This window comes from Seriola lalandi, unplaced genomic scaffold (assembly GCF_002814215.2).
Source record: "Seriola lalandi dorsalis isolate HSWRI2012SDOR001 ecotype SW California unplaced genomic scaffold, Sedor1 jcf7180002054976, whole genome shotgun sequence".
In the NCBI taxonomy this organism is placed as follows: domain Eukaryota; kingdom Metazoa; phylum Chordata; class Actinopteri; order Carangiformes; family Carangidae; genus Seriola; species Seriola lalandi.
The window spans coordinates 1066956-1084377 of record NW_019525526.1 but is presented as its reverse complement, the minus strand read 5'-3'; the positions used below and the strand labels follow the sequence as shown (position 1 = coordinate 1084377).

The 17422-nt window shown below is 41.6% G+C and overlaps 1 protein-coding gene across 3 annotated transcripts in view; it reads right to left on the bottom strand.

The window, feature by feature from the left end:
• Positions 1-17422, bottom strand: part of slc4a11 (solute carrier family 4 member 11) — a 75093-nt gene that overhangs the window by 50948 nt on the left and 6723 nt on the right. For all 3 annotated transcript variants that reach the window (XM_023396355.2, XM_087171103.1, XM_087171104.1), the window contains exon 2: positions 535-585. In XM_023396355.2, coding sequence (XP_023252123.1) covers positions 535-585 — 51 coding nt within the window. The remainder of the gene's footprint in view (positions 1-534; positions 586-17422) is intronic.

Here is a 17422-nt window from a genome sequence, read left to right as displayed (position 1 = left end):
GGTGGGGGGGGGCGTCTGTGAGTCTGCTGAGTGAATTGGTGTGTTGCAGGAGGGGGATAATTGGCTGGGAGAGAGACGGGGAGAACCAATGCAAGCATATTCTGTCCTGACTGCTTGTGCTGCACATACTAATTGGGTGCTTCTCCTTGGCTTGGAGGTAATGAAACTGCCGTTATCATAACAGCCGGAGCAAAGTTCATTATTTATATCCAAATGCAGTGGGGTGTGAGAGCTGGGAGAGTCGTCTGTGTCTGTGCTGCAGCTCCAATCTTTAAGTCGCATCTTTCACTATGGATCTACTGTACGACGCAACATTACTGGCAGCGTTCAAATAAAGAAAAATTCCTCTACCTCCCTCTTCCATCACGATGAGAGGACTGCGGGTTTTTTTGTTTGTTTTGTTGTTCACACTGCGTCTCCAGCGCGTGGATTATTTATCGTTGTTTGCTTTGTTTCGCGTCGTGGAAATCCGGCTAATGTTGAAAATTAAGTGTACAGTGCATTTCATGCGTCCTGGCGGTGACTCAGACTCACCCATTTCTTGAAAGAAGTATCCATTCTTGGACATCCCAGAGGGAGGCGCCTCTGCGGGAGAGAGCAAAACAGAGAAAGACAGTAATCACTGAGGTGAATCTGGGCAACAGTAACAGGCCCTGCAGGGAGCAATTTTCATTTTGAAATGAGATACCCATTATTTGCTATTCTTTTCACACAGTAATTGTTGGTATGAGAGATGGTTATAAATACAAATACGAGACATGATCAGACCTTTGTTAGTCATTTAGCGCTGCTGTTTGAGTGGGGAAAAACCTGTGCTTTAAAATGCAAAGGCCCCTCATGAATGTAGAATTTAATATCATTAATTCAGTCAGTCGCTCATGAAAGTATCTGCCCCCCATTGGCCAGTCGCAGAAACAACAATAACTAACGACGACATGAATGCAGCCATACTGATAATAAACAGTGCAGGGTGTGTCACGCCTACGACACTTTGTTTTTGTTAAGGTGTACGTCTGGTGATATTTTTTCTTTCCTGTCAATAAATTCCAAAAACCTCCAAAATTTGAATTGATCTTGTTACCAAGTGCTGTCTGTGTATCCAAAGCCTGATATGTTATTCCCTCTGAGCCACAGAGCTCCGCTATTGTCCAAAAACTATTACAAACACACCGATGAGTCACACAGCTGCACTGGGAGACATGTTCCTTCATTACAACCAACAAACACACAGTGTAGTTTATTCAAAGTCAATCCCACATACACAGTCCTGCTGTCGTAAATACTCACTACCGCACCAAAAGTGTATTAATCCGCAGCTGAAAATAATCCCCCCCCCCCAAAAAAAATGCACTATTTACTCCTATTTGCTAAAATCTACAGTGTCCAGCTGTTTTAGGAAACGATGTAACGTTTTTCCTGTGAAAATGAAATGAAAGTCTGCATTTGTGTGCTCTTTATTTTTCAAGATGGAGGTCTCCAGTAGGAAACTAATGGGCTTGGGACTGAGAGGCACAAACAGAGCAGGGGAAGCCTTGAGAGACACAATCACATTGTTGGTATCTATTGACAATGAAAAATAGAAATAAAATATTGGCAGCTTCATCCTTCAAATCGCTGACTGATTTGAATTTAGTTTTCCTGAATTTAATTTAGCCTTAAAAACACAGCAGCGATATTCCTCATTAAAATTCCACACATGCTTAGGAAATATTTTTTTTTTGGGGCTGTGGCTGTGTAACGTCGGCCGTATGTAATGGTGGTGATAAACCATTACATTTTAAATCCCTCTGATTGAGTGCCAACTTCACATAAACTGCCTCACAAACAAGTGCTGCAGGTTTGAACGCGGTGTGATGAAAATCCCACGCTGTTAGACGGCGGCAATGAGGCAGGTCGCGGTTTTGGTGCCTGATGCAACGTGATGCAGATGAGACATAAATATTACCGGTGGCCGTGGAATGTTAATGATTATTTTCATTAGTGACTGATATGTAAACTATCTTCTCGATATATAAATACTGTAAATGTTCATGGGAAGTTCCCACAGCCCAAGGTGACGTCTTCAGTTTGCTCCATTTCCATAGAAACGAATGGTTTCCAGCGCTACTGGAGGAAATGCTACCAGTCCAGCTTGATATGGCTGTCGTCCGTGGAGGAATGCCAATAATGACAACAGGATATTTTGGCTGTAGATGTTGTGGATCTGATGGAGAAAGTTAGTCAAACAAAATTCCCCAGAGTATTTTTTCTTTCTTTCTTTTTTCCTGTGGCTTCTTCAAGAAATAATAATTTAAAAAAAAACAAAAAAAAAAAATACAATCAATTCCATCATCTGAACTTCAGTGGGAACATCTTTACAACAATAAGTGTTTAGTCTACAGATGTAGTCTAAACTAAATGTAAACATAGTCTAAACACAGTGAAAATACTTGTAAGAATCTCCCAAGGTGAAGCCGAGGGGAAGTCTTGCTGAGGTGCTCGCTCTGCACAGCACATCCTCGTGTTTCAGAGGCTGCCACCAGGGAATCTTTCTTTGTTAAATGATTAATCAAAATGGTTGCTAATCGATCTTTTCAGCAGTAAATAAACTGTTGTTGATGTCCAGCTCTACGCTCTACGTCAACCTTGTTTTCCAGTTAACCTAAAAACACAGTGTGTGCACATTCTTCAACCTGTTGCTGTGACTGATTTGAACATTTAAATCACACGAAGCAGCGACACCCTCAGAGAGAGAGAGAGAGAGAGAGAGAGAGGCCATACTTCTCTCAGTCTGATTATCTTCTGTTTAACAGTGAACAGAGTATTCAGACTATGTATGTTGGGAAAGAGAAACCTCTCTTCTAATAGGGCCACAGCTGTCAAAGACACTCAAACACAAACCTGGGCGACCCTGTGGTTCAACCGGAGGGTAGAAAGAGATTCCCTTCAGGCGATGAAAAGTGTTATCAGGGAAATGTAAGGGCTTCATTCCTAGCATGTTCATTAGGCAGAAGAAATGTTAACAGGCAGCGATTATATGCAGTACACACTCTTTTCATCAGCAAAGGTCTTGACTTTTCTAATACATTCAGTGATAATCCATGGTGAGTTTTGCTCCCAGGCAATCGCTTTGCAACGGCAGGGAGCGGCATTTTTTTTTTTTTTTTTTTTTTTAAATGGTGGATATCTCATTTTGGAATTAAACTTAATCTGGTGAAGAGCCCCACTACAAACGCACAGAGGGAGAATTTAGAGTACGAACGTTTCAGAGTGTTTGTCATGCGGGCCTGTGGATGCGTGCAGCATTCAGATGGCACACGGCGACGAGGCGAGATATGGAGCGGGTTGGGGGGGGGGGTACTCTGAAGGTTACGGAGACATTGTGGGCTCATGCTGAAGGAAGGGAGGGGTACGGCAGGTAAGGTGTGTGTACGTGTGTGTGTACGTGGGGGGGCTGCAACACTACCAGACTTCAGTGAGGATTTTCTTAAGCATTAAGCCAATATGTTTACATATTCATCATATAACCAAAGATCAACGACATGTCTTGCGGGTATCTCCCTGACTTGACTGCTAAAATCACAGAGCGACAGACTGGGGGAAGAATGGCACAAACACAAGCAGCTTCACAACCACTTCCTGTTAAATGTCCTTTAGAAAGAAAAGAGTGTCTTTCTTTAAAATGTCAAATTTGAACTGAGTGTCCTCTGAAACTATGTGAAACTCTGATGTAGAAGAGGGACGTCATGTACACAATCTCTCTCTCTCGAGGCAGATAAATAATACAATTTTAATTATACAAAATATCCCTGCACTCGTGGGGTTGGGTACGCAAAGTAAAAAAACTATTTAAAAGTTAAAGAACCTGGGATTCATTTATCCCCACAACAATTAGCTCGTTTAATCTACACAGGTAATGATGTACTGTAGCTGCTTGGGTCTGCCTCTCTGGCACTTTGACTCTTCCTGGCATGGGTAATGATATGTTGATTTTTCATTTTTAAATTCTGTCTGCGAACCAAATCTCCCCTGTGGAATAAAGACAAATTTTAAAGGAACATTTTCACATTTGGGGAAATATTTGCATATTTGCTTTCTTGCTGAACGTGAGATGAGAAGATCGATGCCGCTCTAATGTCTCTATGGTAACTATGAAGGTACTGCGGTTAGCTTAGCTTAGCACGAAGACTGGCAATGGGGGGGAAACAGCTAGCTAGGCTAGGTCCAGCACCTCTAAAAGTTTATCTTATTATCTTATTTGTTTAATCTGTTCATAAACCAAACTGTAAAAAGGAGAGTCCTGTGCCTGACTATTTCTTGGCTGGTCGCACTTACTTTCAGGAGTTTTGCTTTCACCTCTATCACCGGCCAAGAAATAGTCAGGCACGTAACCTCCCTTGAAATGACGAATGGTTGTTGTAACACTTAAAATATGAAGTGTTAGAGAGTTAGTGGAATTTCCTCCCAGTCTTAGTGCTAAGCTAAGCTACGCTAAGCTGAGTTTCATCGTTGCTGCTATGTTGTTGGATGTATGATAGAGTTTGTCAAATCACAGAATCCCCCCCGAAAGGAGAGAAAAACACCTCTTCCCTCTCTTTTTTTTAACAAAACCGGAATTGAGCCGAAATGGAATAAATTGATTTATCAGGCCAATGTAGCGACCTTCAGTCTGCCTGGCTGCTAATGGAGAAAGAGTTTTAAATGTCAAAGACCTTTACTGTGTGAGCGCCTCACAACTAAATGGCTGCACATTCTTAATCTTAGCTGGTAGTTCTTTACTTGCGGCTTGGTGATACTTCACTTCTGTCACACTATGGGAGAAAAACATCCACGTTAAGATCCATTTCCATAAAATGTCTGGTGCTACTATCTGTCAAAACCGAGGGGGGGGGGGGGATGTCACCAGGTGAGCTGATGAAAACACGACATTTTAAGTTGTGGATCTTTCTGAGGAGTGACAAAAGTCAGCAGAAGAAATTTTAGCAAAGCAAAACTCCCCAGCGGTGTTTTCCTCTCCACACGCTTTTCCTCGAACATCCAAATAAAGAAATACAAATCAGTTCCCTCATTCGAGCTGCCGCGTTAGCACAAACACGTGGGAGCATTTCTCCGACACCCTCGGCTGCCTCCGTGTTACTGGGTGTGTTTGATTGTGATGTCAGTCACATAAACACAATTTTTTTCCCCTTCACCTTCTCACACAACGCACACAGGTCGATGACATCCCTGCTACGCAGTCTGTTTACCTGCAGCTGCTGCATTAAACATGTCTGTCACAGCAGCACTCAGCGAGGCGATGAGCATAATGGATATACAGACATGTATAGCATGTTGCCTCTCAGACGCAGGTTTATTTCACCTCACCGTCACAAAAACTCTGTTAGCTATTTTTATATGTGCAGCCGAATAAACTAAATAAACAGAGTCATGCTCTCAGCTCAGCAGCCGGAGGCACAGCCTGAGTTCTTGCATCATAGTCAAGTTTTTTTTTTCTCTCTTGCTTGTTGTCTTTACGCACACATCTCCCTCCGCTGTGGGTTTTTACCTCAGTTATCATTATTGTTGTTATTATGATTATTTCAGACATGCAACCTGTTACACAAAGGTAATGGGAATTTCACACGTCAATTTCATGTCCCAATACGCACAAGAGTCGCTATTTATGACGTACGAGTCACAATGGTAATGACACTCGGTCAGACTTAGTCATATTCCCTTATTAGTTCCCAATATTTGGTGCAAGTCTGACATGAATGCTGTCACATTAACTTAAAGGCTGCAGCAGCAACAAGGTTAAATAAACCTGATGATTAAATGCATGTCATGTTCAGCCTTATTAAGAGTGCTGTAATAGATGTATCACACTGCATCTCTCTTATGCATCACTTTAATTAACCACAAATACTGAGTGGGCCAATTTTATAGTACAGTGCATCCATAAAGTATTCAGACCCCTTCACTTCTTTCACTTTTTTTTATGTAGCAGCCTCATGCTCAAATCTTTAAATTCATTTCCTCCCTCATCAGTCTACACTCGATATCCCATAATAACTAAGCCAAAACTAAATTTTAGATTTTCTTTTTTTGCAAATTTATTTAAAAGGAAAGACTGAAATCTTAACTATTGAGACCCTTGAATCCGCACTGAGTTGAAGCAGTAATTACAGCCTGACGACTAACAGTCCGACAAACAAAAACATTTAGTTTATTATCATTTATGACGAAGAAAAGCAGCAGATGAGAAGCTGCAGTCAGAGAAGTTTTGGCATTTTTGCTGGAAAATGAATTAAAAAAATGAATCAATTATCAGAAAAGTTATTAATTGACAATGAATTGCCTGTCAAACAAACAAGGCCTATTAATTTGACTATGAGCTAGCTAGCTAAGTCTGGTTAATATGATAGCAACATGATGCTATCGTTAATCATTTCCACAACTTCAAAAGACTGGAGACCCGGAGCCTCGCACAACGTCAACAATACCAAGTTTGGATGCTACAGCATCACATGACGCTCATTAATTAAGGTTTTAATTGTAGATGTAGACGTTGCCAGCAATGTTTTAAAGTTTGTGTCTAAAAAAGACTTGGTGACATTTTTTCTGGGAACATTACTGAATCAATTTGTACAATAAAATACATCATAGAATCTGAATATCATGTGGGCAAAGGTTTAGTTACAGAACAAACAATAAACTATGTTCAAAAATTATTTTTAGCACACACAGAGACGTTTGAAAATCATCGAACAAAACCGAATCTTTTTATTTCAATATCCTAGAGGGAGTCTTCTGTTGGACTGCTCATTTATTTATGTGGCTCATCATGCCAGCTTCCTGGGAAACGCTGTGCTCCTGTGAACTGCATCGTACTTTGAGTGCTGTGATCAGGAGCAGCATCATGGCGAGCTGTTTGGCGCTGACAGATGCAGGAGAGAGATTTAGAAGGATTGGAGGGCAATGCACGTTATCCGTGTTACTGGCTGCCAGATCAATGACAATACAGTAGGAACATCATTCTGTTGTGAAACTTCGGTTTATGACCACATAAAGAGCTATGGTCTAAATTTAAGAACCAAAATAACTAATATTAACTCAAATTGAAGGAACAATAGCAGAAAGTAAAACCTTTACAGATGCTATTTTAAATAAAACTTTTTATTTTCTGGAAGTGAGTAACTTCGTGCATCCTTTTAATATTTTTGTTGGCAAGAAATTTCTACATTAGAATTAGTTTTTCGTCCTCAGTTAAGACAGATATCGGTGCAGAAGTTAAAGGTGCAGTAGACGATTTTGGAGAAAGCAGGGAGATCACAGTGGGTTGGACCTAAAGTGTCAGTAATTGACTTGGGACTGAGACTCAACAAACAACCGGTTCTGATTTGTTGTTTTCGCTCAACCAAACGTGTTTAGGAGCAGTGGGAGGAGCCAGAGGAACCTGACCTTTTTCACAGATTATCTGCAGGCACGAAGCGGGCCACCAGCGTCGTTAGGCGTCAGGTGATCAAAAATATAGTGTTAGCAGAACGTCTAATGCAAACATCAGTTTGATGTCGAATACTGATGACAGCTGATATTTTGTTGGTTTTAAGTTGTGTTGTTAAGTAATCAAAATCCAACGTCTTTTAAACGTGATTTCAAACCAAAATATAACATCTGTTAAGAGTTGTCGTCTTTATTTTTTTCATTTTATTTGTTTTAGGTATGTGTTAATACCTTCTGCCTCTGCCTGCTATAATGAGCTGCTCACATGCAGACTGTTAGACGGAGCCGAGTTAGGGCCTTTACATACTTCATGCTCTGATGGTCCTTTAGAGACAGGTTCATTAGCAGTGATGAAGACTATTCTATTGTGAAATCAGAAGCAGATCCATTCAAATTGTGTTTATTGAGACATACTGACAACTAAACGAGTCGATGAAAACCATAAGGAACAAGGACACCAGGCTCTGTTCAATGCCAGGAGTCTGGGACATATTACTCTGAACGTCAGCGTGAATTTATTCCTTGGATGTTCATCTATATTCGACAATTTGAATTTCAAAATACTGCCATCAATGCGTGTAGTGGTTTCTGCAAGGCTGATGGCTCAAATGAAACATATGCAAATGATCTAATGTGAGATGTGTGAATGAAAGAGAGAAAAGAAATTGTAACCTGCTAAACTGCAAACACATTATCATTTTAGAGATTGAGGTTAAACATGAAAGCTGCAGAGGCTCCACTTAGCCTCAAAAATATCCTTAAAAAAAGCACATTACATATATGCAGTAACTAATTTTAACTTCAAAGCCTGTTCACTTGTTTCAGTAACGTCACATGTGACAGTATCATGAAAATACAACCAAAAATACCTGGTTGTTTTGTAGTAAAAGTATCTCACACTATTGTCATTGTAAATTTTCATGGTCTAAAAAAATATATCAAAGACTTACGAAGGCCTAATGAAGAAAACTGAATAAATTAATCAGGTGGAAAATGTTTTTGTTAGCTTAGCGTTAGCAATGCTGTACAGTAGATTAGGCACACATGCACACTAAGTAACATAGGTGCATCAAGAGATATTTGCATGTTTGTGTGTGTGTGTGTATGTGTGTGTTTTTGTTTGTATTCTGAAGAAGCCACCGTTGCACACACATGCCAATCACAGTTGGCACCAACCACAGTGTTTCAAAATCTGAGATAAAATCGGGTCTGGGCACAAGCCACAGTTGCATCACAGCAAAGGCACGCACTCACATGCTAGCCCACACAAACATACTGTGCTGAATGTTGCAAACCCCCCCCCCCTTTTATTTTCTATAAGGAGAAAATAAAAAATGAAAAAAAATGAAAAACTTGATAATAACGAATAACGAAAGTCTTTATTACTTACTTCTCAAACCTGGGGCGAGGTGTAAAAATGATGAGTATAGAATATAAACAAGAATGCTATAAAAACTCTAGATGAAAAACACTCATTACGAACTGGACGCGATGTGAAAAGCAATGGCTCTATTACTGCAAACTATTTTCTTCAAAGTTATATCATCTTTTAAATTAAAATCTTTTTTTAATTAAATTAAACCCGGCTAGCAGCTAGGTGCTAGCTGGATTATGAAATACTTCCGTTGTTCTGTCAGTAGCCTGTTGATAGTAACTCACAGTTAATATCTCTCCTTATTACAGCCTCTATAATGAGCCTATATAAAATATAACAGTGTACAAATCGCAAACAATATAATCATTCAAACCCAACATCTCCTCATCCTGCTACACATTTCTTTAGATTGTTAGCAAATTTTGTTGATAGCGTGTTTTGTTTTTCTGCCATGCACACAGTGATGCTTAGAATGACACTCAAAGGCAAACACATGATCAGTTAAACATTACGGTCCCATGTGATGATGGCTGCTCTGACGATGTTGGACAACCGTGGAGATACAACACCATTCTTTTAAACTGTGCTGCTTATTTCATCATCCTTTAGATTGAAGCAGCGGTGCAGCAGGCACCAGCACTGATATGCAAACAGCTGGTTAAGAGCATGTCTACATTTGCTGTTTATATATGGAAATCTGACAAAGAACAGGTATGCACATTTCTGTCTTTGAGCACACGAGTCGGGCGCCAGACTGACTGACTTCTCTTTAACAAATCTTTAGCGTATTCGTGTATCAGAACTGTCATTAAAATACAAAAATACATAAAAGAGTTTTAAAAGAAAACTCAAGTGGTTGTGAATCCTTCACAATTTTATACATGCTCATTTTATGATGAAAAAAATACAAACACGTTAAGTTAAATAGAAGTCATCGGGAGGAGAGTACAGGATAGCTCATCAAAAAAAAAGATGCAAAATAACTTTCTGCAGAAAAGAGGAAGCTACTTTGCAAGCAGGAAGTCAGAACTGGTTGGAACAGTATATCACATACACCTCATCACTCTCACTGATCTGCTGATGTGTGTATGTGTGTGTATGTGTATGTGTATGTGTGTGTATGTGTATGTGTGTGTGTGTGTGTGCGAGGTCTTTCACTTAAGAGTCAGTCCTTTCATCATTGCCCAACATACACATAAGGGAAATATCCGTCAACATCTGCTCTGTTCGTCTCTTGATATAATGTCAGTGTATATGCCACATGACAAACTCTTTCTTCCCGATAAAACCAAATTTTGAAACATCTGATACAAGCTATCTGCAAAAAACCCCCCCCAAAAAAAACCCTAAAACAAAACAAGATGGCAGACAGCTGCTTGTTGCCGTTGCAGCGATTGCAGTTTTTGCGTCAGTTTCAAGTACTAGTGACACGGCAGGTAACAGCTGCTTGACAAAAACAGACAGATGGGTTTCAGCTGAGAAAATGTTACCTTCGATTTCTGTCTCTGGAAATACAAATACCCGCGTGGGCTACGAATTAAACACCAGCCGACCCTTCCTCCTGCTTTGAATCCCCCTTTTTTTGAGTTGAATTCTCAAAAGAGAAAACAATGTGGAGGGAACGTGACTTCCCATCATCCACAGGAAATAAACATCTGTATGAAGTACATCCAGGGATAGTGTTAGTGATTTGGAAACCCCTGGGCGAAAACTGAGATGGAGCCCTGTAGGTGTATGCACGCACCCACGTTTAATATGATTTACCACCTCTCTTATGAAGTCTGAGCACTGCAGGAAACCCAGCCTTCCCCTACCTGGCCTGACGCAGTCATATAGAGAGCAGCACTGTTTGCAGGCGGCTTGTTTCAGTAATGAAAGCCGAGGGAGAATTCTCCAGTCGGCACTGAGTTAGAGAAGATAATAATGAGCCGAGAAAAATATTATAATCATATTTTATAGGTTTCGAATTTCCTGAAAATGGAAGAAAGTGAAAACAAAAACCCTGGGGAGAAGTTTTTGCAGTTTTGTCGACCACAGGCACGAGCACAATCCTGGTACAGTGAGGCATAATCTGACAGAGTCTAAAGCGGGATAAATATATTTTTGGTAGAAATACAATATCAGTGGGTGAAGTCAGGATGGAGCTTAAATAATGGCCATCGCCTCTAATCCCCTTTAAAAGCAGCAGGCGGTTCAGTATTTTAGAGAGCAGCAAGAAAACAAATATATGTACAAATCAAATAGGAAAATGGAGCGATTCCAAAAAGCTTCACCAGCAGAATTTACATATTAGAGAAGACACATTCATTCTTTAACTTTATAAAACAAAGACATACTTTGGCTTTGATATTTACATTACTGTTTAGCGCCTATATTGTTTCCTTAAGTGATTAAAATGTTTCCTGGGTACATTTACATGTGCACAACAGTGAGGTTATTGAAAATACTGTGGGAAAAGCAACAAACTGGTAGATTTTATTTACACAACAGGAAACGGTGTGAATTAGCCTAAAGGATAAGGCTGCAGATATTTGACTTTGTTATTGTCAACAACATGGTTGTCTGTCTCCTAATACTTTCCAACTTCCACAGCCTGTCTGTGGCACTCTGACTCAAGCTTTTCAGAACAGTGTATTTATTCTTAAAGGCTAAATAACTCCTACATCAGCTGGGCAAAGTATTTTTTTTTTTTACAAATAATTATTCAAACATACGTAAAAGTGCATTTGCTGGGAACAAATTTCAGGGGAAATGTCAAATATTACCAGAAAAAGTACTCAGCATACATCCTGGGAATACCTGCTCTACTGGTAAATTATATTCACCAAGTAGTGAAAATTGTACAAAATATTAGAATTTTGTGTCCCTCTTCTACTAGAACAAGATAAATCATTAAAGGGATTCTAAAGGCAGGTACCCACACTGCGGGACCTTTGTTTAATTAGTGTGTTGCTTAAAAACTGCAGATGTAAAACACCGAAACACTCCTGCTGCTGTGCGATGGCTGCAGGTATTTAATCGACTGAAAGGGAAGGACCTTCCACATTCTACAAGCCGCTGTGGACGACTTTATTGGTACGAATCACTCATTACTCTAACCCGGTACAGACTCTGCCTTAATTGCATCAAAAAAAAGTGTTTTGATGTGTATTTAAATACTCCAAGACAACAGGAAGTCAACTTATACGACCCTCGGTGTGTATATAAACCAGTCAGGTTGAAACCGATCCAACCGCCCCCCTCCCTACGCAGGCTGGTCTATTCCAGGGCAGTGCACTGCAGGTACATGCAAAACAGATGCCAGAACCCCCAGGAGGGACGAACCATGGAATTTACGGGAGAGGTGAGGCTGAGAGTCTAAAATGAAGAGGGCAAGAGATTAAAAGGTGCCCCTGCTGCGTTTGTAGGGGAATCTACGAGGGCTGGGCCAGCATCAAGGAGGAGGTCGGGCCTTTTGTTGGCTAATTGTGCCCAAAGGCTCTCTTGGCACCCGTCCTCTGTAGAGCTGTGGTCGTTGAGAGATCCCAGGCGGAGAGGGAATTCCTTGCGATGCTCTGCTCTGCTTTGGACCGCGCTGTTTGCTCGTATACACGTTTTAAACAGCAGGCCCACATTTGGCCTTTATTTGTCTTCTTTTTATTCCCAAAGAATCTTAAAGAACCTCAGTCAGCACGGTAATTACGCACACATTGTAAATGGCAATTTACAGTATGTGTTCGCATGGTATTTCCCAACAGGCGTGGGGGGCGTACTGGAGCATTTTGTTTTCTCAGGACTGAAGCATACTGAAGACATTTACTTTGATGTACTTCTGTATTTCATTAACTCAGGTTCATAGCAAATTCAACCTGTTACTAGTCACGTCAACTTGCATGTGCATGAGACGGACGTTTGGCAACTTGGAAAGGAAAGGAAGTCTAAACAAAACTGATGACTTTCACTGAAATATCACGAGGGACTCTGTCTCTGCACTCCTAATGATAATCTATTAATTCACGATATTGTTCCTTTCCTATAAGAATGAACTAAGGTAGTAAAGTAGAGCTGAAACAATTAGTCCATAAAGGAAACTAATCTACACCTATTCTGATAATTAATCAGTTGAGCAAGTCATTTAATGGTTCCAGATTCTATAATATGAGGATTTACTACTTTTAATTGTCTTAAATTGCAAACTAAATATTTTAAAGACATTTTTCAGCAAAAAAATCTGCTGAGTAATTATTAGCTGGAGCCCCACAGTTAACCAATCCGGAGGCAAAAACACACATAATGTGAGCTCGAAGTTCCCAGTCGTTCAGTAATGACGGAGAATAGCAGTCAGCAGGTATAACACCTCCACCACGACTTTACATGTGACAGGGAGCCTGCAGCTGCTGCAGCTGCTTCGCTCCTCCCGACATCTCTGTCATCATCCCGTCTCCACAGGTTGCTTCTTAAAACTGCAACCGCATTCATTTGCGATCTTATCCTTCCCATCGCCAGCTGAAGGCGAATCCACATCACGCCGGCCTGGGAAAGTCTCGGCATCCACCGGGAAGTTCTAATCTTGTCCCAGATAAGCAGCCTAAACTGGACGGATTGACCGCTGAGGTGGGAAGCCACCCCCAGGCGCTCTACGAGGGGTGTTTGTGCCATGCTGTACCCACTGAGCTGTTGAAGACAACCACATCAGTGAGCGGTTTTCAGGCCAGCTCTGGTCCGGATGCTGTAATATGTGAAGAAACATGACTTTGGCTTGATGCTTGAACTCGTCGTAAACACACACACACACACACACACACAGCTCCATCAGGACAAGTCTGTGGTCTCTCATCAGATTCACACGCTCACACTTTGAATGCAATTTGCCACTTTTTTTTATGTCAACACCACCTGTTAACAAAAGCCATCCGACGGTTTTCATACTTTTCAGACATACTCTCTGATGTTGATTCAAACTGAATCCTAAACTCCAGTCGCCACAAACTGAGATATAAGCCCTGTGAAAGCCAGCTGTCAATAAAATCCCACCTTTCCAGTGGCGACACGTTTTACTGCAGATGTGAGCCTGAATCTTTAATCAATATTTCAAACAGGAGGAGTCAATACTACACAAAAATTACAGCCCCATGACAGGTATTTATAAGGCACAGGCAAATACATTTAAAGGGGCTCACACTCTCTGGGTGATAAACTAATCCATCCATCCAAGCAGCCAAGAGAAACCCTTTTCTAGAGTTGACATGGAGTCTGTTAATTGACAGAATATCAGCAACTAATCAGTTAATTGATTTTCAAGAGAGTGTACTGTCCCCCACCCCGGCATCTGAAGTAAACACCACATTTTTCGATGGATGCTTTTATCCAAAGATACTTGAAGTACAATGAGTCACATCGGGAGGAAAAAAAAAAAAAAATCTACTTTTGTTCCTCGGTTTCCTTGAGAAAAGAAAAGGCAGAAATCTTCGTTCAAACTCAAGGGTATAATGAACCATACATTCGCAGCGAGCTCTCCACCCCGTGTTGTCAGTGAAGGATGCTTGCATTGATAACAAGGAAGTGTAGAGATGTTTAACATCACATTGTGACAGGTGTCTGGCAAAAAGATAATAATTAAAACTAAAAATGCCAAAATATCACATTCAAATCGGAAGTCTCCGCCTCCTTCAGGATTCATTCTGTTCTCTGAGCTTCATCACATTCTTTTATCACCGATGTTGAAAGCGTTTACTCAGTGGCAGTTGTCGTGTATTTAAATCTACTTTGTTTGATTAAGGCGCAGAGCGTCCGGCTCCGCTGCAGACAGCTGTGTCTTCACGGCCGCTGTCTGACGTTGATGATGTCACAGCATCAGAGCCTCCTTGACCACAGAGCGGGCTGCGACCGAGCTGTCTGGCAAGCAGATGGACCCTGACTGGGCTGATGCCGGACAGCAGTGCAAGTGTGTTGTGTGTGTGTGTGCGTGTGTGTGTGTGTGAGAGAGAGTGTTTATATCTGTTCCCATGCCTTCATACATTAATACATCGATGTGTGTAATTTATCAATTTGTTTCTGAAAGTCTACAGGTGTAGAATATGGCAGAAGACAAGAGTTGCTTTAGGCAAACCTGATCAAGCCAGTTAAAACAAGACTGCAAATTTGATTTCATTATTTTTTACGAATGCAAGAACTAAAACTCGACAAGAACATTTCATCCTGAGACTGACAGCTGGTTTTTTGCAACAGCCCACGGCCAAAACGTGACGACTCCACTGTTCAATTCGTTTTGAATATTTGTCTAATTCAGAATTTTGTGCAAAAATTCGGTCGTGCAGCATTTTTATTTATTTATTTTTGCTTTACCCCCATGAATTTAAGATCCGTCTTCTGACGTCAGGTCTGTGGACTGAAAAGCTCTGCAGTAATCCTCTGGTCCTTCACCTGAGAGGGATTGATAGTTATAGTGAGCCGACTACTGCAAGTTCACAGATGAATCCGGCCCCCGTCTGCAACGCGGCGAGACGAGGCATCGTGACTGAGGTTAGCGCAGGAACATGCTCCAATTTAAACCTCTCCACCCCCCCCCCACACCCCCCGGCGTTTCATTCGTTGTTTCCCTCCCTTCTTCTTTTCTGTCCTCTCTCCATCTGTTTGGTTGTGTAATTCAACATTTTTCACATCTTTCCCTCTTGTTCTCTCTACCTCTTTGCTGCTTTTCTGTCCTCTCCCGTTCTCAAACAGTCACACGCAGGTATAGGATTGTGCTCAGGTGCTGCAGCAGGGATGCTCTGCTGTGCGTGCGTGCGTGCGTGCATGTGTGTGCATATGTGTGTGTTCATAGTGAGTGAGTCAGGCAGTGAATGTGAGAGTGAGTGTGCAAGTGACTGAGGGTGTTCCACTACACGCACACACACACGCACACACACACACACGCACAAGCACACACACACACACACGCACGCACACGCACACACCATCCAACCGCTTGCTGCAGAAATTGGCTGTCTAGATTTTCATAGAAGGGAAAAAAAAAAAAAAAAAGAGCCAGTGCTGGGGGATTCCTGCTAATTGCTTGCACATTCTCCTCTTCCTCTGGCTCGATTAAAGACAGGCCACCATCTCGCTTTCAAGTCTGCTGTTCTCCACACGGCCCTCTACTGTATGCTGCCTGCCCGCTGTCCGACAGCACATCTCACTGCTTTTCATTTGTGGTGTCCCCCCACAGAACTACAAAGACACAGTTTCCACTGAATCGATGTGCGGTAGCGGGAGAGAAAATGCCGGCACAAAGTCCGGTCTAATGTACGTGTGACGCGCTGTCTGTTTTCATACCCTATGTGAGGTCCTTATTTACACCGTGCATCATGTAAAATTAAGAAATAAGTGTCAAATACAGCGCAGTACAGAGGACGTGAGGTTTAAACTAGATAAAATATCAAATTTAATGGCCGTTTTAATAAAATGAGCTTGTCGGCTGAGTATTCGTATCTTTTTAATATGCAGGACCCTGGTGACAATCAAACCTCTAACCTCAGCAGTGTCAGTGCCCTGCCATGCCCTGTTCAGTAGCTGTCTCTTTGCTTAGCTTACTTGTATCCCACCCGGCACTGACAGAATTTAAATTAAGCAACCATGGCTACCTACTGTTCTCCAGCTTATCGTTCTACAGTATGTGTCACTGCTCATCTTCTTGCTTAATCCTCCACCTGGCACTGGGTGTGGAGTGACTTGTGCAGTCTTCTGTCTATTTCATGTCTTGAGTCTTCTTTTTACACTGTAGGTGAGATCCTTTCGTCCTCATACATCACTTAGTGTGAACTGTGCTGCTATGTCGACGTGTCTCTGCGCCGGTGCTACCAAGTCACATTGATTTACATTTAGTGTACAACACCAAACTACTCAGCCGGACCTTAATCACATATTACACATATAACCATATTATATCAACTAAACTAAATGTGCCGGAATATGGACGCAATTTCGGTGCTGCAATATCGATGATGTAAATTACACAGTCGCGACATGCGGCAAGGACAAAGAGGACATCAGACACAGTGAGAGAGAACAGTGCACAAACTCCATGTATGGACAAAGAGCATACATGCCAGTCTGTGTGTGCATGTGTGCAAACTAAGCATTCAACAGCTGAATGAAGCGAGCAGCATGAGCATATATGAGCTCAGTTTGAGCGGGAAGGAGGAAACGTCTGCAGGACTCATCGACCTACATGAGGCTACTTGTTCCTGCAGCTCAGAATGAATCTTGTTTGAACTGTGTGGGTCATACATGATAGGACGTGTGTGTGTGTGTGTGTGTGTGTGTGTGTGTGTGTGTGAGTGTGTGTGTGTGTGTGAGTCTGCATTATACCTCGAATACATATTGCCACACTCCACTCAGCATGATAATATTTCTGCTCAGGCACATTGGGAGGACAGCTTCACAATCAAGGTTTCATCAACATGGGCATCCTCAGACATGTTGGAATAATTACTATGTTCGGAGAGGGAGGGGTGTGTGAGTGTGTGTATGGGGGGGGGTGATATTGAGAGGAGTCGAGCTGCAGCGCACTATGTGTACCACTCTGTTGTGTTCTGTTTGCTGGTTTTAAATTAAATTCACTGCAAA